Source organism: Nematostella vectensis, chromosome 13 (assembly GCF_932526225.1).
Source record: "Nematostella vectensis chromosome 13, jaNemVect1.1, whole genome shotgun sequence".
NCBI classification, from domain to species: Eukaryota; Metazoa; Cnidaria; class Anthozoa; order Actiniaria; family Edwardsiidae; genus Nematostella; species Nematostella vectensis.
The window spans coordinates 10,768,012-10,790,208 of NC_064046.1; the positions used below are offsets into that span (position 1 = coordinate 10,768,012).

Here is a 22,197-nt window from a genome sequence, read left to right on the forward strand (position 1 = left end):
CAAGTTTTGGCGAGAAAATCAGAAACAACGTATTTTCCTTAAATCCGTTAAAATTCAGAGACGGCAATACCACAAAATATTGGCGAATTGTTTTCTATTGCAATGCTACCCACAATGAAGCGAAGAATAATTTAAAGTCGAGAATTGTATGCGAAAAAAGAAAATATCGTTTTGTTGTAGGTTTCAAAAACAGCGCGCGCTCGTGAGAATGTCGCCATTCTTGATTGCAAATGCAGCGCGCGCGCACAATGCAAAAACAATTCAAAGACTAAAAAATATCTGCTTAATTTTGCACATTTGTTTCCTGAAGTTAAATAGTCATTTGACTACCAGGTTGAGATATAAAGATGACGGTAAAAGTTGTAACCACACAGCGTTCTTCAGCAATAACTAAGAAGAAATGAAGACGGGAACCGGTTTAGCGCGCGCATATGTTTTCTCATGTAATTTGGATAGAATCAAAAAGCCCAAACTGTCACGATCTCGTACCAGAACAATGAATAATATATAGATTTAGGCACTGCCTAAAAGCGGAGCCAGCATTGAACACCTTTTGTATTGACTGATCGAAGTATTTTTGGGGGATCTAGGATCCTGCTCTTTACTGAGATTTATTCATTGGACAAACCAAATGGATCCAGGCCTTATTCAATATTTTAAATTATGCAGTACATCAAAGTTAACAAACACAATTCCTGGTGTAAATATGGCTGTCAAAGTTGTCAAGAGTCTAATGGTAAATTTCCCCACCATAGAAGCTTCATTATGAATATTTTTTTAATCAAAACAATACTCGACAAGCTTTGCCCTTGTGCAGAATATGTCATGGATGTAACATCATTCCAAAGATTCCAAATAATATATTTAGACTGTTCAACTGCCATACTGTAATTTGAATGTATCTATTTAGTGGTGATTCTTTTCTTTATTGGACTGAATATTCAGAAAAATGTCTGGAAATTAAAATCCACAAATGTATCTGCTTTCATGCATTACATATTGGTGCACCCACCCTTTACCATATAGTGGCCTTGTTGTTGGTGGCCTACTCCAAAATGAATGCAAGGGAGAAAAATACAGATTGATTTTGGAAGCAAATCCGAAAAAAAATACACCCAAGACATCACTGACAGTGCTAAAATGCTACCTTTTAATTTCAAACCAAACCCTTTCATTGATCTATGTTTGGGGTAGAGAGGAAACAGCTAAGAATATCAATTGACTAAAAAATTGTCGACGGGAGAGGAGAAATAAAGGAAATCGACTCAACTTGAACGGTTTGGTGAGAAAAATATAAGAGTAATGAAAATAATTTGATTGAGCATTTATTGACATTTCCCCTTTCCCATTATCTTAACCCTTTCACCACCACAGGCCTCTAAAGAGGCCAAGCCTATTCTATCCAAGCTATGTGAACAGAACATGGTTGTTGCTAGTGTTATATAGTTTAAGTATCTCGCCCTAAAAAACCCTACCCCTCATAAAAGTTCCATTAATGTATATTTGTAAAGGTACATTCTGACAAGCTTTGTCCTTGAGAAGAATGGATGAAACAGGATTTCAAAGATATTATATAGTGTCAGAGACTGACTTGGAAAGGAAATCCTAAAAAAATATATAAGTTAAAGTACTAAATAAAAATTTCTAATTTAAAAATCAAATTTGTTCATTAATTTATTTTTGGTGTAGAGGGGAAATAGCAAAGAGCATTAATTGCATAAAAATTGGAAAAGTAGGAGAAGTAAAAGGAAGAAATATGACTCTTCTTTAAATGTTTGAAAAGAAAATATAACAATAATAAGTACATGATAATTTTATTCAGTACATTCCTAAAATATCCCCTTTCCCATTATCTTTAGGTTGATAGAAAACTGTTTTCTTTACAGATTTATTATTTAAAAAGCAAAAGTTTGTTTTTAGTTTTATATTATATAAGTATCTTGTTCTAAAAAAAAAAACCTATTGAGTGTGTACTGCTGAATCACATAGTAATGAACTAGTCATTTGAGCCCCCTCCCTTATTGTCCCACAGAAGTCAGGGGTTAATGTGGGGTTTAAGACCACTTTTTAACCAGAATATGTCAAGAGGGGTGGTGGTATTAACGGTTTTTGACTCTTAACTTGGAAACAGGCTTTTATTAAAGTCTAATCCCCCACCCTTTCCTGAGACCATGGGTGTGGGGGTATCAAATGACTAGTGAATAAGAACTCCCTACTGTTCTCTTCAATACATGGTTTTTAATTCTCATGTCTTCCAGTCTTTAGCATTCATCTTGGCCCTCAGGTAATTCCTGGTTCATAAAAAAGTGAAAACAATTATTTATTTTTTCTTTCAAAACAATCTTTTCATCAAGCCATTTATAATCTAACTAATTTTTTACAACTATTTAAAAAGAATAAACAAATGAGATGCAAGATGCAGACAATAACAACAATACATATTGACAATAGGGGTTGGTTTTTTTTATCCTCGATAAGGAAACTTTCTCTTGTAAGTTGAAAAAGTTGCTGTATCTTCTAAGGATATGTATCTTTTTAGGACCAAGAGCACAGGATATAAAGACAAGAACGGTCTTCTTTAGCAGGATTTGACAAATGCAACACGATATTTGCTAGCCTTTATGAAATATCTCAACACAATCAATCTGCCCTGAAAAAGTCTTATTAAAGAAGAAAATTTGGTAGAGTGGAATTTCGATTTTTTATGGTGTATTGCATTTTATTCAACACACTCAAGAATATAGATAAAACGAAGAATGTCAAAACAAAAGGTGTTATGCTCAAATAATTTGATTACTAAGTTAAGTACTCGCATTCTCAAAGCAAACAAAAAGGACAACAAAAAGCCCAATAACTGTCATATCCTCAATAGACAATACAAACCGTCGTCCGAAACTCACCTTGCATTGTTTTTTTGATCGTTTTCTTGTGGTTCTTTTCGCTTTTTAATGTGAACTGTTACTTGCTTAAATTTACTAGCTAAAACCAGATAAATCTTGGCGTGAATGAATGTTAGTAGATCTCCTCTAGTTGACTTTATCCTTAAGTCACAAAATTTGAGGCAAAATAAATAATCATCGCATAATCGACAAGAACTTTTTCCCCTGCTCCGTGCTTGTATTTAGTCGCCATTTCGGGGCCGAGTGGGGCCTGGGAGTAGCGCGGCTGACTGACTGGCGGGCTGGCTGGCTGGCGAGTGACACCACAGGGTACCCGCGCGATGACCACAAAAACCAAGTCGCATACCTATACCAAATTTCTATGCCTATGGAGCTACGCGCGCGGCCTGCGGCCGCGCTTGGCTCCGCTACAACACACCAAAAAACTGGAAATCGACTCTGCCAAATTTTCGTCTTTAATAAGACTTCTTCAGGGCAGACTTAAGAAGGTGAATCGTTACAAGCTTATTTACATGAGAATAGTGGCGCGAGACGCAAAAACATTACAACTGACAAAAACGCGCATTTTCTAGAATAGCGCGCGCTATGGATAAAAAGAATTTACACATCTCTACGTGGGTTCCTACTACAAAAAAAGTCATCACTATTAAGACCCCGCGGGTAGATAGACTCATGTAATTTGGTTGACATCTCGATCTACGTCACAAATGTCTGGACCCGGGCCTTTCAATTCACGGCCATTTTTCCAAAGGTTGACCAAAATAACACAATATTACAGATTTGAGTTATACGCGCGAACGCGTGTTTTATAGGGTCCATACGAACCACATACCATTTGGAAGAAGAAAATAAAAAGAACTGACAAAGTCTATCAACTTTGAAAGGTTATATGGACTTTAACCAATTTGTGGGGAAAAAACGTCAAATAAAATAATACTTATTTTGCCTTTAAATAGATGGTTATTCATTATTTGCATATAAAATGCGTTTTGGAACAAAAATTACCTTTCATGCTGCTTTTCCTATTCGGTAAACGGAACCATGTAGAGTCTAGGCTACTCTCTGGATTAACAAATATTTCACTATTGATACTTTAAAATGATTATGCACATCTTTTGTTCTTTAAAAAATGCAATTTGTAGCCACTTGCATTCACAAATTAGACGCTTAGAGTCGCCGTCAGTCATGGCGGACACAAGTTGGAAAGGTTTCTTGTGCAATACTAGCTTACACGGTGCTCGCTACCTTACAGAGAATAACTTCCTCCGAAGAGCTTTCTGGTTGTTTGTGGTTTTAGCGGGGTTTGCTGGCTTTATTTACCAGTCTTTTCTTTCGATTACTTCGTTTTACAGTTGGCCCGTATCAACTGTGATGATGACGGAATGGCACAAAGAGATGAACTTTCCAGCAGTTACAATATGCAACTTCAACCCTATCAGCAAGTCAAGATATGCTCAAAATTATGGGAATCTTTTCAATTTATCAACTCAAGAGTCGAATAATATAATAAATGGAATCATCTTCCTAATGTCAGCCCCGCGGGATAGTTCTCAAAAATCGAAGTTTTCACAATTTTCGCTAGAAAACTACACACAAAGAGGGCCTATGCTGGGTAAGTCCTTGCGTTCGTACGCACATTCCATTGATGGGATGCTCTCGCTAAAATGGCTAGAACCTTGCAAATACAGCGGCAAAGAGTGTGGCAAGAATAGCTTTTCTACATTTGAACACCTTCGATATGGATCTTGCCATACGTTCAATTCGGATGGCCAGTTTGGGCTAAAAGTAGACAGTATTGGGCCAATCAGTGGATTGCAATTGCGTTTAAATGTCGAGGAGAAAGACCATGTCAGTAATTTATATGGACTTCAAGCGGGCTTCAAAGTTCTTGTTCACGACCCTCGAGAGCACCCGATGATAGAGGAGACCGGATTTGCCTTACAGCCGGGAACGCATACATTCTGCTCAGTCAGGATGAAGAAGGTGAGAAAACTCATGATAACAAAAGACAGCAAGGTGTACAGCACCTATCAGAACTATATAGCCAAAAAATAGGGTCATCGATAGCAACTTGACTCCGCCTCTGCCTTTTAAAGAAAAATAGCGAGAGACAATTACAACGAAATAAATGAAATACCATGTATAAGATAACCATTCGTACCCTAAAAACGCCCTGAAGGACAAGGTTCTCGTATTAAAGAGGGTTTTCAACGCTTGTACGCTTATGAATAAGGAATTAACTGTTTGTGCACAAAAACGCAATTTCCTTATTAGCATGGTGTCCTTATTTCAAGAAAAACAATGTCTTTTTTTACGAAGCGTTATTATTATATTATAAGGGGTCTTGGATACGTGATGTAATAGATACTTTACGGAATCACACAAGAATCAAATCATTTGCATTTCTTTATTACATAGTACGTCAACCTGAGGGCACCATATCGCACCGAATGCGGAGAGAACATTACTGACTTCAACCGATACTTCAATGTGAACTATACCATGGCAATCTGTAGCAAGCAGTGTCTCCATGACTACGGGATAAAAAAATGCGGCTGCCAGCCAATCTTTGAAATCACAAGTGAGTTTATGGATTCCGGTAGCCTTACTCACTGTCTCTTACTCGGTGTCCTGAAGCCGAAGCTAGCGCGCTAGTTGAAATGGCGGCCATTCGAGACTAAGTCTTTAAGTGCCCTAGTCAGTAACACCTTGTTATTGTTTTGATTTAATAATTGAAGTCACATATGTACTAAAATCTCGAAATAAAAGTTTAAAAATATAGTTTGGTACTTAATTTACCAGGTTCAACCGAAAATATCGCATTGGCTTACCCAAATCAGCCGATGGAAATGGATGCTTTTTCGCACTTGGTACTTTGCTAGGATGACAAAATGGCGGATGACAGAGACTGTTCAAAGCGGCAATCGCCGTACGACGGAAACTCAACCAACAAGAGTCTAAATAATCTACAGCGTATTGCCCCAATCACGGACGGTATCCAATTCAGGACAGTTTGCATCGAAAGACTCTTTAAAATATACGAAAGCGAAAAAAAATCTTATGTGATCTTAATTGATAGTAACTACATCTCATAATCACGTGTGCTGTAGGAATTGCGTCGTTGGCGTTATTACCAGCGAGAAAATTCAAGTTTATTTGAAGCTGACTCAAACTTTTGTGCGCGTAGTTTGAAAGTTAACGATGCAGTGAATTTAACGCTTTACATAAACCAGTCTTTCTGGTAAATTGGAGTTAAAAAAAATACCAACTTTTTTGGTGGGAATGAAGCACTGTAAAATACTTTTACAATAGAATAGAAGTTCTTTAATCTCGCTACTAATTTAGAAGAATGAAAGCGTTTTGAAAATTTACGAAGTGTGCCTAAACACTGACACAAATAGACTGCTTATTGGAAATATGTTTAAAAAGATAATGGGAATTAGTTTTTGCATTTAAAAAACATTCTGGAGAGATTTAGGTACATAAAAAAACGTGTCAATTTATGCAATCATATGATAAAGACAACGCTCGCAAAAAACTGCAACATTATTAGCAGCTGGTAAAAATGTTACAAATATTTAGTTCGTCAAACTTTCTAAACACAGGCTATGTAGACAGCCAAAAGTATAAATTACAGCCTTTTAAGCACGTCCGGGATATAAGTTTGTTTCTTTCTCGACGCTTTTATCACCAGGTTACAATAATTATTTTGAATGTGACTTTTTAGAGTCATTTTTTTGGGGGGAACCCATTCAGAAGTAAGTAAAGTACAAACGCCGCTACGTTTGACAGATATTGATACAAAGCCGTCTATCTACGGCGAAAGGTCAAAACAAGATTAAGTGAGAAAAATATTTGTTGCATTTTTATTAAGATGAATCAGTAAAACTTAATAGGATTATTGTTATATGTCAAATTTCATGATTATTTTTTTGACGGATTCAAACGATGAATTTTTGATTTAGAGTGCGCGCAATTATCAAGTAAACAATTCCTAAAATACTCTTCGTAGATCCACATAATTAAAGATGGCTTTGTTAAATAAAATAAATTCTTATTATAATTTTAAAAGCATTTGAAATATATGGGAGAAGTTACGAAAATCGTCCATGAAGTTTGTGTCCGGAATTGGGGCCAGTTGACCGGGGTTAGAGCAAATCAGTGACACATACTTTTCGAGCACAGCGCTCTAAACTTGAAAACATATGTATATATATATATATTATAAATATTTTATTAGGTTATGGTCCAATCTTGTTTCTGGCAAAATATCAAAAGTGTTCTTTTAATAGACAAAACGTTGTGGTGCTAAATGCAAAAACCGTCCGTAATTGGGGCAACACACTGTATTAGAATCCGCGCTAATTAAAAAGTCACCCGCTCTTAATTGTCAGTAACACACTCAAAGAAACTTACAATAGACACACTGCTTTTACAATTTGGAAGTATTTTGGATCGTATAAATTTTTATATGAATTTTTAAACTTAATAACAACATTTTGAATTTTAAAAATTGTATACCAGTCAAATTAAAAATACGTTGTACAAAAACACTGATTAAGTCTTTCTTTTCAGAGGATGTGCCGCTGTGCTCTTTAAACGACACATTTGAGTGCATCTACCCAACATATAATGGTAAGTCGAAGACTGAAAATTCCTGAATAATTATGTTCTAAAGACCTTTGTACTTTCAAGATAATGAGTAGCAAATATTGAGCCACATTCCCTAATCCCAATTTTGAAAATTGTTTTATTACCGCTCTGGATTTCGAAAGAAACGCACCAAATGTTATATTCCCATTTTATTCTCAATCTGTTCGCGTTGAAATATACTTTTTTTAACGAGGTTTAATCATCATTGCGTTGTATTGCATTCTAAAGAAGGCAAAAAATTACCTTATGTGGGTTTCCCATGAAAGCGCTGTACGTGCTAGCTGTACTTTATCCTACCACACTCTATTCTTCCGTAATTTCCTCTACCTATTTGTTATTTCTAAGCAGGGGCGGATCTAGCTTTCATATATCAGTCACTCTTGTTTTAAAAACTGTCGTTTTCATAGCTCGCTCAGTCATTTCCCTAATTCCACAGGAATTCGTGTTTACTACGATTTTGCTGGCAGTCATCTTAGAAATGGAGCCTAGTCCCTTACGATTTAGAATATCACAGGTCTCCCGCGCGCTCGCCCCAGGCTCTTTTAGACCATCGAGAAAAACGACAGCCATTGATTGATATGCAGCGTGTGGCGTTTGGCTCACCGTGACAGAGGGGGGAGGGGGTATTTGTTTTGTTACATATTTGTTTCTGGCAGTCAAAAAGGGGGTTTAGACCCTCTAACCCCCTCCCCCTAGATCCGAGAATTTTGAAATATATTTCGATTTTCTTTTTGCTTTCACGGCACATTTTGCTTTTAGAATTTAACAATGTCCATTCTTATTAGGGCCCTATCCACGGGAGGCGGCAGAATGCTTCAAAAAGTCATGCCCTGTACCGTGTTACTACACCAAGTACGAGACCAAGCTTTCTTACGCGTCGGCTATAAGTAACGCCATCGCAAGAGACATTCCAACATACCTACTACCAAATGGAAGCGAGTTTGACGACATAGAAAAGATGACAGAGGGGGAACGAAAAACGTTTTTCAGGTAGAGAAAGTCTTTAGAGAAGATAACGACATACCCACACTACAAAGTCGCGCAAGACGAAAGTGGTGATGTAAAGCAAGGTTTTAGGTAGGGGCAGGGGCTCATAAGTAGGGGCAATCAACTTCCCCACATTCTGGTATTATATAGGTGTCACGGCGTTTCCTAGGATCAGGCTATTTTTAGACGCGCAGATGAGCCAATCAGATTCGACCTTTGTGTTGACGTTTTGGCTGAGCTCAACTGCACGCGCAGTCTCAGACAAAAAGCTATGTTCTCTCTTCGGTACTTTGACTTTTGTTGCTGTCTTCTTTTATATGAATCATCCAACCCTACCTACGACTTTGAATTCTAGCTTGCATTTTTTTGGTATACAAACAAAACCGACGGATGATGGATGAAAAAATATTCTTCCTAACTGAAATTTGCGAGTGCAGCCTCACGTCATTCGAGCGACCAACGTCAAGGTGATTGGCCCGTTCGTGCGCGCGCGTCTAAAAATAGCCTGATCCTCGGAAACGCAGTGACACTTATATAATACAGATGATTGCCCCTACTTATGAGCCCCTGGTAGGGAAAGATATTTACCACTCTTGTGTGTCAGCAGAAGAGGTCACATCCATGTCTTTTTTTGCATTGAACTTCTGCCAAGGCAGCCAAAATGACCAGGGGGGTGGGGTAGGGGAGGGGGGATGCGCAGCGTAGAAAAAGTATGATCCACCTTTTAGCGATAAATAATGTGGTAGGCGTTAAAGGTTGGTGTCCCTTATTATCCTTGCGCATCCTCGTCTGCGCATTCAAGAAAGCAAACTCACGCTTGTTTTTCATACACAAGTTATATTGTCACATGTCCAAACGGATGAAAAAATGGTGGCTATTTACGACAATGTAGATTCACGTTAAACATGTACAGGAATATAAAATATGCGCACATTTTCCTCTGTTTGTCTATGCCCGAGCACGTTGTTTTCGTGCGCGCGATCGTCTTTCGTAATATTTTTTGTTGTCTCAACCCTTTTTCACAATATTTTCAAAAAAAATGATCAAATGAGGTGTTCTGCTCAATTAAGGATTAATGACGCTTGTGTATTTTTCCAAAAAAGCAATATTTCGCCATGATTTTCAACCAGTAACTGCAATGTCACTAAAGTCAAAATGGTACTCACCGGGGTGTATAAACTGTATTTCGGAGCTTTAAGGTAAAAAAAAAAAATGCACGATGACCCCTATTTTTTAAAGTTGAATTTCTAAAACATCGCATCAAATTAAAAACTGTGAGTTTTTAAAAATAAATTATGACATGACTACAATTTTACACGTTTTGTATCGAATTCTCGTTGTTAAAATGAGCACACACATCAGAAATGAACCCTATTTATGCATTAGTTTTATGGGAATTCTTTATATTTATGTGATTAGATGACAAGATTATCACACCTGGAATGTTTTAAGTAAAAATAAGACAACTCTTGTGAAATTTTCAAGTGAAAATATTTTATTTTAGATTTTGCTGACACAGCTATTTTTAACACCTTTGATGACGCATATTTCATAAATGCACGGTGATCCCTATTTTTTTCTTACAATTTAGGTGGCCTCAGGGTAGTTCTACAAGACCCATATGATTTTGGGAAAATAAAACCACCTCCCAATTAGGCTGCACCAACCTTAAATAATGTCAATTTAAGGGCCAAATATTCAGATTTTAATAAATTTTCTTTCTTTTTTTTACAGGGAAAATGTTGCCTCACTTGACGTCTACTTCGAGGAGCTCAGTTATGACTTGATTGAGCAGAAACCCTCGTTTGACAGATGGTCGCTTATAGGTGGGTTTTACTCTTAATATTTTGTAAAACAAATCAGCCTAGAGAATTGCTTAGGGAAGCTCCATTAGAAAACGTCTCCAGGACGTGCATGAATCTCTTTTTTAATCTTTGTATGCATTTTTTTCTGTCTGTTAGGGCTGCATGTATTTTTTTTTCAGCCTTTCATCGTGTATGAATTTTTTTTATGCTATAATGTTTTGTCTTGGCCAATCAAATTTCTAGAATAAACAAAGGCATTTTTGACATGCCAGCGTGCATCTGCCGTTGGGATGCTTAGTTCTTACACGGAGCATTACCTAATAACATGGTCTTGTCAAACTATCACTATAACCACGAGAACTGTTATAATTACGTGACATGACAGAATTTCAAGTTTTTGACTTGGCGCGTTACCCAATCATCTCTCTTTTTCTCTCTCCAGTATTATCTCTCTTTCTCTCTCCAGTATCATCTCTCTTTCTCTCTCCAGTAACATCTCTCTTTCTCTCTCCAGTATCATCTCTCTTTCTCTCTCCAGTATCATCTCTCTTTCTCTCTCCAGTATCATCTCTCTTTCTCTCTCCAGTATCATCTCTCTTTCTCTCTCCAGTATCCTCTCTCTTTCTCTCTCCAGTATCATCTCTCTTTCTCTCTCCAGTATCATCTCTCTTTCTCTCATCAGTATCATCTCTCTTTCTCTCTCCAGTATCATCTCTCTTTCTCTCTCCAGTATCATCTCTCTTTCTGTCTCCAGTATCATCTATCTTTCTCTCTCTCCAGTATCATCTCTCTTTCTCTCTCCAGTATCATCTCTCTTTTTCTCTCTCCAGTATCATTTCTCTTTCTCTCTCCAGTATCATCTCTCTTTCTCTCTCCAGTATCATCTCTCTTTCTCTCTCCAGTATCATCTCTCTTTCTGTCTCCAGTATCATCTATCTTTCTCTCTCTCCAGTATCATCTCTCTTTCTCTCTCCAGTATCATCTCTCTTTCTCTCTCCAGTATCATCTCTCTTTCTCTCATCAGTACCATCTATCTTTCTCTCTCTCCAGTATCATCTCTCTTTCTCTCTCCAGTATCATCTCTCTTTTTCTCTCTCCAGTATCATTTCTCTTTCTCTCTCCAGTATCATCTCTCTTTCTCTCTCCAGTATCATCTCTCTTTCTCTCTCCAGTATCATTTCTCTTTCTCTCTCCAGTATCATCTCTCTTTATCTCTCCAGTATCATTTCTCTTTCTCTCTCCAGTATCATCTCTCTTTATCTCTCCAGTATCATCTCTCTTTCTCTCTCCAGTATCATCTCTCTTTCTCTCTCCAGTATCATTTCTCTTTCTCTCTCCAGTATCATCTCTCTTTATCTCTCCAGTATCATCTCTCTTTATCTCTCCAGTATCATCTCTCTTTATCTCTCCAGTATCATCTCTCTTTCTCTCTCCAGTATCCTCTCTCTTTCTCTCTCCAGTATCATCTCTCTTTCTCTCTCCAGTATCATCTCTCTTTCTCTCATCAGTATCATCTCTCTTTCTCTCTCCAATATCATCTCTCTTTCTCTCTCCAGTATCATCTCTCTTTCTGTCTCCAGTATCATCTATCTTTCTCTCTCTCCAGTATCATCTCTCTTTCTCTCTCCAGTATCATCTCTCTTTTTCTCTCTCCAGTATCATTTCTCTTTCTCTCTCCAGTATCATCTCTCTTTCTCTCTCCAGTATCATCTCTCTTTCTCTCTCCAGTATCATTTCTCTTTCTCTCTCCAGTATCATCTCTCTTTATCTCTCCAGTATCATCTCTCTTTCTCTCTCCAGTATCATTTCTCTTTCTCTCTCCAGTATCATCTCTCTTTCTCTCTCCAGTATCGTCTCTCTTTCTCTCTCCAGTATCATCTCTCTTTCTCTCTCCAGTATCGTCTCTCTTTCTCTCTCCAGTATCATCTCTCTTTCTCTCTCCAGTATCATCTCTCTTTCTCTCTCCAGTATCATCTCTCTTTCTCTCTCCAGTATCATCTCTCTTTCTCTCTTCAGTATCATTTCTCTTTCTCTCTCCAGTATCATCTCTCTTTCTCTCTCCAGTATCGTCTCTCTTTCTCTCTCCAGTATCATCTCTCTTTCTCTCTCCAGTATCATCTCTCTTTCTCTCTCCAGTATCATCTCTCTTTCTCTCTCCAGTATCATCTCTCTTTCTCTCATCAGTATCATCTCTCTTTCTCTCTCCAGTAACATCTCTCTTTCTCTCTCCAGTATCCTCTCTCTTTCTCTCTCCAGTATCATCTCTCTTTCTCTCTCCAGTATCATCTCTCTTTCTCTCATCAGTATCATCTCTCTTTCTCTCTCCAATATCATCTCTCTTTCTCTCTCCAGTATCATCTCTCTTTCTGTCTCCAGTATCATCTATCTTTCTCTCTCTCCAGTATCATCTCTCTTTCTCTCTCCAGTATCATCTCTCTTTTTCTCTCTCCAGTATCATTTCTCTTTCTCTCTCCAGTATCATCTCTCTTTCTCTCTCCAGTATCATCTCTCTTTCTCTCTCCAGTATCATTTCTCTTTCTCTCTCCAGTATCATCTCTCTTTATCTCTCCAGTATCATCTCTCTTTCTCTCTCCAGTATCATTTCTCTTTCTCTCTCCAGTATCATCTCTCTTTCTCTCTCCAGTATCGTCTCTCTTTCTCTCTCCAGTATCATCTCTCTTTCTCTCTCCAGTATCGTCTCTCTTTCTCTCTCCAGTATCATCTCTCTTTCTCTCTCCAGTATCATCTCTCTTTCTCTCTCCAGTATCATCTCTCTTTCTCTCTCCAGTATCATCTCTCTTTCTCTCTTCAGTATCATTTCTCTTTCTCTCTCCAGTATCATCTCTCTTTCTCTCTCCAGTATCGTCTCTCTTTCTCTCTCCAGTATCATCTCTCTTTCTCTCTCCAGTATCATCTCTCTTTCTCTCTCCAGTATCATCTCTCTTTCTCTCTCCAGTATCATCTCTCTTTCTCTCTCCAGTATCCTCTCTCTTTCTCTCTCCAGTATCATCTCTCTTTCTCTCTCCAGTATCATCTCTCTTTCTCTCTCAAGTATCATCTCTCTTTCTCTCTCCAGTATCATCTCTCTTTCTCTCTCCAGTATCATCTCTCTTTCTCTCTCCAGTATCCTCTCTCTTTCTCTCTCCAGTATCATCTCTCTTTCTCTCTCCAGTATCATCTCTCTTTCTCTCTACAGTATCATCTCTCTTTCTCTCTCCAGTATCATCTCTCTTTCTCTCTTCAGTATCATCTCTCTTTCTCTCTCCAGTATCATCTCTCTTTCTCTCTCCAGTAACATCTCTCTTTCTCTCTCCAGTATCATCTCTCTTTCTCTCATCAGTATCATCTCTCTTTCTCTCTCCAGTATCATCTCTATTTCTCTCTCCAGTATCATTTCTCTTTCTCTCTCCAGTATCATCTCTCTTTCTCTCTCCAGTATCATCTCTCTTTCTCTCTCCAGTATCATCTCTCTTTCTCTCTCCAGTATCGTCTCTCTTTTTAATGCCCTTCCCTCTGACTACAAGGATCTTGAAACGGCGACTCTCCCTCAACTATCCTGTTTTGTGGTTTCTTTAAAGAAAAAAAGTTAAACATTTTTTTCTTCAACCAACTGTGTAATGTTTCCCACCTTGAAGAAATATTTTGTAAACAACTGCCGCTTTTATCTCAACTTTTAGCCGTTGCTACTCAACTTAACATTTTTTTTTACTCTTCTTTCCTTTTCTCTTTTTTCCCCAACAATTTGTCAGTGTAAATTTGTGAATATTTTTTGTGTTTTTGTCATCGTTGCATTGTCATAGCACTCCCTCAGGTTCCCCTTTTCTGCCTCTCGGCCCCAGTCCCCTATCCTTCCCCCTCTCTCCCTGAGCCGCTACGCCGGCTAGGAACAAATTATGTAACATGCTGCTTGACATATTATTACCTATTTTGTAGCGATGATTGGAGGTTACCTCGGTCTGTTCCTGGGTATGAGTCTGCTAACAGTCCTGGAGTTCTTTGATCTTCTTGTGATGAAGTTTCTCAACAGGATTTCTTCCAATAAGAAGGGTGTCAACACCGTTACAGTAGAACCGCAAGAATCACAGAATGCGTTTGCTTTTAAACAAGGACCTACGGTATAAAAGGCGCGCGCGTCTGTCACGCAGGAATAAGTTGAACATGTAGTGAAGACATATTTAGCATCTAGAAATTATATACTGATCGGCTGTCAGCATATTGAAGTCCACGGAACAAAAAGCATTTTGTTTAGGTTACCTATCGCGTTTGACAGGCAAATATAAAACGCTCGCATGGAAATTGCTTAGTCAAGCAGTTCATATTTTTAGCAGATTGACCTTTTGCTCGGGAAACTTATAGGCCTACCGCGTTCCTTTTCAAGTGGTACTGGAGAACAGAGTTTTAAGCATTTGCTTTAGTCCTGTATCCGTTAACTACATAAGGAAAGTTAAGTCTAAGTTCACACAAGGTTTACCCTAAGAGTTTGAGTGCAAAAATGATTAGAATGCTGTCAATCATATTAATCACGTGTGTAGCTCGCCATGCGCACTAGCACAGCTAGCAGTTAGTGTGTGACAACCGTAGTCAGTAGCAACATGTAAATATTACGTGAGTCACGGTAGCCCAAGGGTAACAAACCGACACACCCATGGGGGGTAAATCGTTCCTCGAACGCCCATTGGCTGAAGCCTTATCTAAACAGAGCTTACAGCTTTCCATGGGTGTCAGTGTCGGATTACCTAAGGGACGACGTCTTAGGAGCATATAAACATGGGTACGTACTGAAGCCCCATTACACTAAATACTTGAAGAGACATTTGTAAGGCACTCTCACAAACGAACTTGAAGAAACACACATGTGAAAACAATTGCAATACTCACAGTAACACTGTATATGTGTTACTGTATATAACACATATATCACATATGACAATACAAAAATCTTGTAAAGACTTTGTAACAGCGAATAAGTAAAAACCGGTACCTCCCCCAGGTAAGTGGGTCATAGTCGTTTGGTTAAATGTGGTTAGAGAACCAAAAATAATAGCGGTTACATCATCACGTCATTCTCGCTAGACTTTGTCGAGTACAGAACTCCATAAAAAGAAGCAAAAGAGATATGATCAAGTTCGAAATAATGTCTAATGATGTTTAAAAACATCAATAGTGTAAAGACAATTAATTAATTCGACAAAGTCTAAATCTTCAATCTTTTCTGCTGCCTGGACAGATAATAGAGAATGGAGCAATTCTGGAGCAAAAACGTTTTCAAGTTTCGTTATTTTCACAAAAAGAACAGCGCGTGATGTTTTTTAATTTTACTTTCAATCACAATTTTTGTCGTTGTTGCCGTAGAAACTACTCCCAAGAAGCTCGGCGTTATTGCCTTGTGTATACAGAACATTATTTTCAACGCGTTGAAATGAATCTACGGCTCTGCTTTTTCGAGATTGACGGAGCTCTGCACTTGATGTGATCTAGTGAGAATAACGACTTGGACCAGGCGCGCGCCCTTTACCATTTAACGCCCCCTCCCCCTCGGACCATCGAAATTTAATAAACGCCCCGGTCATTTATTAGATCATTTACGGTAATCGGAGGCTAATAATCCATCAAGAAGACGTATCTTAAAATTAAAAAAAAAAAATCATTATCGGAAAATCATTGCGTCTGGTCGTACCCAGACACGTATGTGTGCATCAGCACGTATCCAGGATGTTTTGAAGGGAGGGCGGGGGATGAGCAGTCTTAGGTATCATATGGAAAAAGGATCGATTCTTCAATAAAAAATGACCCTCTTTTTGGCGGCCAAGGGGGAGGAGGAGGGGGGGGGTGTACGCGCACCCACGCGCCTGTGTATATAATTTTCGGCGCCACCAAAATGCATTCATTTTAGTATGCATATTGTAAATATAAGTATAGATTGTTGCATATTAACTTACCACGAGCAAGAATAAGAAACAATTAGCAAGAATAGAAACAATCACGCAAGAAGCAAGAATCGAAACAATTACGCAAGAAGCAAGAATAGAAACAATTACGCAAGAAGCAAGAATAGAAACAATTAAAACTGTAAAATACAAAGAAAGGATCAATATCTTATTTTTGCCATGGTACAGATAGGATGGAGAGATGAAAGTCACAGACATCATTATACTGGGAGGATTTTGAGGTTCTTAAGGCCTAGCTAAACTTTTAGCGCGCCCACAATCTTGTAGCTGCGACAAAGAAATATTTCTAGGATAGTTGAAAATTATTTTCGTGTCGCGCGCAAAATTTGTCGCGCACTACATGTTTTTTGTAAACAGGAAACAGTTAAGAGACGCGCTCGACATGTCGCCTAGTTTATCCAGGCTTTTAAAAAGAATACACTGTGTTTTTGCGGCCAAAGAGGGGGCACCGCCTTCCTGCACTTAAGGTTCACGTTGGAATGCACTATATGGGAAAAGTGATGGTTGCTGATCAAACCTTCATAGACACTGGTATAGGGACGCACAACTTGAAAACAGACCTGGCGAGTAATAATTTTCCGCATGTTTTCCGTGAAGGGGGGGGGGGGGGGGGGGGTGGATAGGTTCGCGGATTCGGCCCCGAAATACTCATGAATTACGGATTTTGATGATTATTTCAGCGGATTGGCGGATTTTGGAAATACGGCGGATCACGGATCTGTTGACAATTTGGGCGCGGATTTCGGATTTTTGACTGCTCTGACAGTCGAATTTCGGATTTTAAATGAATTTCAATCGTTGCTATTGTTTATCTGTCAAAGCATGCGGATCTAAAAATATCTGCGGACCCACGGATTTGCCCAGAGGGACTGAAAACTCTATCACATGGCTCTAAGGAAGCCCGAATCGTCTTCATTTGTAGCATGAAAGCGTTTTGCACGACATTTTCTTTGTGAGAATAATGTTGTTCTATCTAACAATGTCGAGAGCTATACTACATTACTTTTAAACTCAGTGGTTTTACTAGTTCTGGGCTTTTGTTGCTGCCTTAATTTGCTATTGCTTCTTAGTTGTTGATAAATTTGTCATTTGTTGCTCATGTAAATCAAAATCGTTTGACATATTTATCACAAATAAACAATACTCAAATAAGCCTGTGTGAATCAGCCCTTTCCCTATATTTATTTTCCCAAATACAACTCCACACTATGTCAATGCTCTATTTACATACACAACATAATTCATTCATTTGTGCCCCCTTGTGTAAAATAAATACATGTACAATCTAGTAGATCTATTTTCAGGGGCGGAACAGAGGAGGTGCATTGGGTGGATATCCACCCCCCTTTTTAGTAAAAAAAGTCACTTTGTTTGAAGAAAATAAATGTCTGAGGGACGGAAGGTACTGTCAATGTGCCTTTGCCTGCTTGACTTTGCTGACGCGACAAATCCAATTCAGTGTGAAATATTGTTAGATCTATGTGATTTACCAAGAACCACTGGATCAGTTATAAGCCATCTGTCTGGCCATTATCCACCCCCCATTTTAATATCCTGGATCCGCCCCTGATTGTATAGCTTTACCACTTATCTTTATGTATATACCTTATTGCACTTTATTTTCGCCTTACTTTTTAAGAATTTTGCGATTTTGAAAAATTCGCGAAAATAAATGTCGCAAAAATTGGGATGCGCGAAAGTTTGTGAGTACACAAAAAGTTTTCGGCGAAATATTAACCGTGTAATAAGCTTCATGGAAACACCGTGTCTATTTAGTCCTCTAATGTACATATAGTACAGTAAGTAGTTGAGATGGAAAATTCTGAACTGTATTTATAGATTTTTGTGAAACTAAATTTAGCCCACGCATATTTTTGTTACAGTTTTGCAACTAAAGCTCATTTTAATTTCACTTGTTTTGTTTGAGTTTATTGTCCCCAAGTCGCAAAATCGCGAAAATAAAGTGACCTGCTTTTCAAGAAAATAGCGAAATCGCGAAAATAAAGTGTCGTGAAATATCGCCCTCTCAAAATCGCGAAATTCTGACGTCGCGAAAATTAAGTGTAATATTTCAAATTTTCAAAACATCGATTTGTTTTTGTCTTTTGGGATTTTCTGTTCCGCCAGTCAAATTATTCTAAGCCAATCAGATTCTTGCCATTTCTCGCCTAGTATGCAGTTGCCTGGCTTTCTGTCGCGACACTGTCTGATTTTCGTCCAGAGGATAGCCAGGGAAGTGCACAAAGCGAGACTCTGATTGGCTCAGATGGTTTTACAGACGTTCAGCAATATGAGCTGTATGTCTTAATTCTGTTAATTGAGCCGTAAACAGGTCAGAATTTTCCCTGAGTCTGGTATTTAAATATAAGTGGTTTTATACCCAACCCATTTCCTACGAGAAAAAATGTTTTTGAAACGCCAGGCTTCGAGCAATGTGTTGTCAAAACTATGCATGTAAATGTGCGATTATCTATTTACATTATCAGAGTTTGGTATATTTTATAGATATAATATAATTTTTAATACAGTAAGTATCAATGCATACAGAAAATAATATACATTACCCCTTCCCTTTACGGAGAAAATTTAGCATCCCAAGTATAGTGGTTGTGGTGAGGTTTCAGTGCGGCCTTTCAGGTATTTATAAATATATGTTTTCATACTAACATTGTATTCTCTTCTTCCAGGATGTGGATATTCAGGGGATGGGGGAGGTGATGAGTCTGGACTACATAATGAATACAAATCCCAAACTACGAGTAATAACGCTTATATCCCAAACTAGAGCAATAATGCTTATATATCTTATATGTGCTTCACAGGGGCCTGTCCCATATCAAGAAAATTGAGTTCGAAATTGTCGTTTATGGCAAACGCGGTCACTTCCATATAAGAAAACTAATATATTCCCTATTTGGAAAATTTGTATGATTCTTGTAATTTTTAAAGTGAGCGTACCCCAGGGGCTTCGTAAACTTTATGACTTGTAACCAGAAGAGAAAAACAGTTACTGTGACCATCTTTAGTTAGTTGAGAAGGTCCCTGAAAAGAAACTAAGTTTCCTCGGTACCAGACCCCCAAAACGACAACGTTTTCTTCATATGAGAGGGGGGTCCGGACCCCACCCTGCTCATGTAACGAGATGAGTTTGACTCCAGTTGACCCCTTCATTGGTAGTTAAGAATGGATTATTTTATGTAATTACTTGGAAAGTAAACGTTTTTAATAATTAGTTAATACGTGGTCAGTGAATTACTAGTCTGGACTCTGCGTTTTTCTCTAGGAACGCCCCTGTTGTTCTCCTGTTGTTGTTTTTTTGTTTGATTTTCAAAACCCCTGGATCCGAATTCCCTGTTACGCCCCCTTTACAGAATCTTTTCGATATCCTGGCATATATTAGTTACAGTTCATGCTTTTGGTACGTTGTTATCAACGCTAGGACAGAGAAATGGCAGCCTATAATCGCACCTACAATCCCGAAGATAGCTACGAACGAATCAATGAAGAAGCCATACCACTGCATCCTTTGATAGCAGATCTTCATGTGGAAGAAAGCAGGGAAAATGAACGCCAGGCACATTCCAGTGAAGCTTCCGACCAATGCCATATAGAGCCCAAAATGTGGCACAAGAACGCCAACGAGAAGAGTGAAGGAGATGACGCATAGACGTGCAGTTAGGGCTTGGAAGTACGACAACTTGTCTTTTCCTTTTGCGCTACTAGGATGTTCCATCCGCCCGCATGGGAATGATATATTCTCCAGGATGTCAAATACCGTATATACGGGAATGGTGTACGAGGTGGCGGCAAGGAAGAGAACCAAGAGGTTGACGACCATGTGAAGAACGCCTTCAGGAAGGTTGTTTGTGATGACCTGGTCAGTGTCCCGTGTGAATGTGAGGTAGCCTATAAATCCGAAGAAGACTTTAACGAAAGTCACAGCGATGTAGGTGACATTCATCACGTTGTTGAAGTTATGGGGACGTTGCATGGAGCCTTCGATGGCCGGCATATAAGGCTGTGAGGAATAACTCACCACAACTATACCCACTGCTGCGCCAAATTTCTTGATGGCAAATGGGGGTAGGGAAGCGACATCCCATCTCTCGTGATGATAACAGCTGTATAGGAACACAGTAATGTAGATGACTTCACCTATCAGGACAGTCAGAAAGCTCACCCAGGAGACATCGGCGAGTGACTTGAGGAGGACATTCGGGAGTAGCATTATAGCTGCTAGGGCAGTCCAGTCACTTTGAGACAAAGGAGTATCCGGGAACGTGGACTGAAGGATTGAGCCACAAAGGATTAGTAGTAATGTGCAGTAGGACACTTGCTCGAATATTTGCGCCGCGTTCACAAGATGGTGACCAAAGCGAGGCGAGAACGCTTCACCAATCTCAACATAGCTGTTCCGTGCCCTGTAAATCGATCCATCGCTGGCTTGCTCGTACAAACACTGTACTAGTCTTTTGTTGGTGAAGTTCGATATAAAAGCAGTCGCTATGATGCTGACGATGGATGCGTAGCCGCCGTTTTTTATGACATAAGGCATTGCCAAGATTGCAACGCCTTGATTCGCGTTGAAAATATTCCAAAATGTTTGTAGATTAGAAGTTTTGCCTTCGTCCTCCTCTGGTTCTACTTCACCAAACGCCAAATTCCCTGACTTTTCGCTTTCTTCATCTTCTTCATTTTCGGACTCGTCACTCAGAAAGCTGTAGGCGGTGAACACTTTTTTTCTCAGCAGAGAGTTTATTTCAGTAGACATCCTTCTAAATGGGTCAAGGAAATTTCCTCGCCTTCCCCAGGCCTCAGAAAGCGAGGCATAATCACTCGTCATTGCGTAGACTCGAACAAATGTCGTCACTGACCGCAAAACTGATCCAAAGACAACAGCGATGCAAAAATCGCAACGATTACACTTCACTCAAAACAAGAGTAACATACTTGAAATTAGTCCACCTAAAATATAGTAAGTGCTTCTTAATTACTTTCCTTTAGCAATATTACATCATTAAGGTAAGAGGAAAGCCGCCAAAGGTTTTAAAGAATATATTTAACTATGTAGAACTAAACAGCTGCCATGATGCATTGTAAGGGATTGTCTATCTCTCTCGTATATCGATTTTTTACACAAATCAGTGGAGTTTCATATTATTTATTCATTACAATCAAGGCAAATTTTCTTTATGATGTGCATTTTGAAAAGACCTATAAACATTCTAAAACATATTAGATTTTTGTACATTGAGAAGAATCTTTGCTAATGTAATGCTATCAAACAGTGCAGTTTTCTTTTATTGTGGGAGTATATTATCAATTATAATGTTTAAAAAAACATTATAATTACGCACTAAAAGAGATAGAATAAAGTAAAACCGAATACATATGTTTTTACATTATGTTTTAAAAGTTACTTGTTACTATTTTTTTATTAGAAATCAGTGAAAGCTAACTTTTCTGGATTCTAAAAAATATTCACTTAAAACATTATGTACTTGAATAAGATAAAATTAAGTGGGGCCGAGGTTTAACAATTTATATCTTAGAAATATTTTTTAAAACCCTCATTAACAAAATCCATAGGAAGCCGGGGTCATTAGCTTCACTTCCCTGCTTCAGCGAAATATTTTCTGGAAATCTTCTCTCATTAATCAGTATGGATTCTCAAGACGGAAGGGAGAACTTTTATGTGATAGGAACTGTCTGGCAATGAAACTATGTGCTTATCACAGTCTCGTACCCAGACGACGCGCAATGCATTTTGGGGAGGTTGAAGAAGCACACGGTACATGAATTTTAGAATACACCAAAAACTAGAAATCGACTCTGTCAAATTTTCATCTTTAAAATAAGACTTCTTCAGGGCAGTTTGCAGTATTGTATTCATTGTTCTGGTAC

The 22,197-nt window shown here is 38.5% G+C and overlaps 2 protein-coding genes across 2 annotated transcripts; one reads left to right on the forward strand and one right to left on the reverse strand.

Annotated features, from left to right (window-relative positions):
* The first annotated feature begins 4,550 nt into the window (after nucleotides 1-4,550).
* LOC5500140 (acid-sensing ion channel 1A) lies at nucleotides 4,551-16,338 on the forward strand. The gene is made up of 6 exons (XM_048720468.1): nucleotides 4,551-4,883; nucleotides 5,319-5,481; nucleotides 7,476-7,535; nucleotides 8,339-8,543; nucleotides 10,275-10,366; nucleotides 14,279-16,338. Exons 1-6 carry the CDS (start codon nucleotides 4,551-4,553, stop codon nucleotides 14,464-14,466), a joined length of 1,041 nt encoding a protein of 346 aa, XP_048576425.1. The 3' UTR covers nucleotides 14,467-16,338.
* Nucleotides 16,339-18,770: 2,432 nt separating this feature from the next.
* LOC5500139 (vesicular inhibitory amino acid transporter) lies at nucleotides 18,771-21,597 on the reverse strand. The gene has a single exon (XM_001621588.3). It carries the CDS (start codon nucleotides 21,134-21,136, stop codon nucleotides 19,694-19,696), a length of 1,443 nt encoding a protein of 480 aa, XP_001621638.2. The 5' UTR covers nucleotides 21,137-21,597; the 3' UTR covers nucleotides 18,771-19,693.
* Nucleotides 21,598-22,197: the final 600 nt, after the last annotated feature.

Excerpts from the sequence above, each read along its gene's own strand:
- LOC5500139 (XM_001621588.3), bottom strand. The coding sequence starts at position 21,136 with ATGACGAGTGATTATGCCTCGCTTTCTGAGGCCTGGGGAAGGCGAGGA.
- LOC5500140 (XM_048720468.1), top strand. The coding sequence starts at position 4,551 with ATGCTCTCGCTAAAATGGCTAGAACCTTGCAAATACAGCGGCAAAGAG. Across the intron at positions 4,884-5,318 it reads GCTCAGTCAGGATGAAGAAG|TACGTCAACCTGAGGGCACC; the intron begins GTGAGAAAACTC and ends TTTATTACATAG. Across the intron at positions 8,544-10,274 it reads GAACGAAAAACGTTTTTCAG|GGAAAATGTTGCCTCACTTG; the intron begins GTAGAGAAAGTC and ends TTTTTTTTACAG.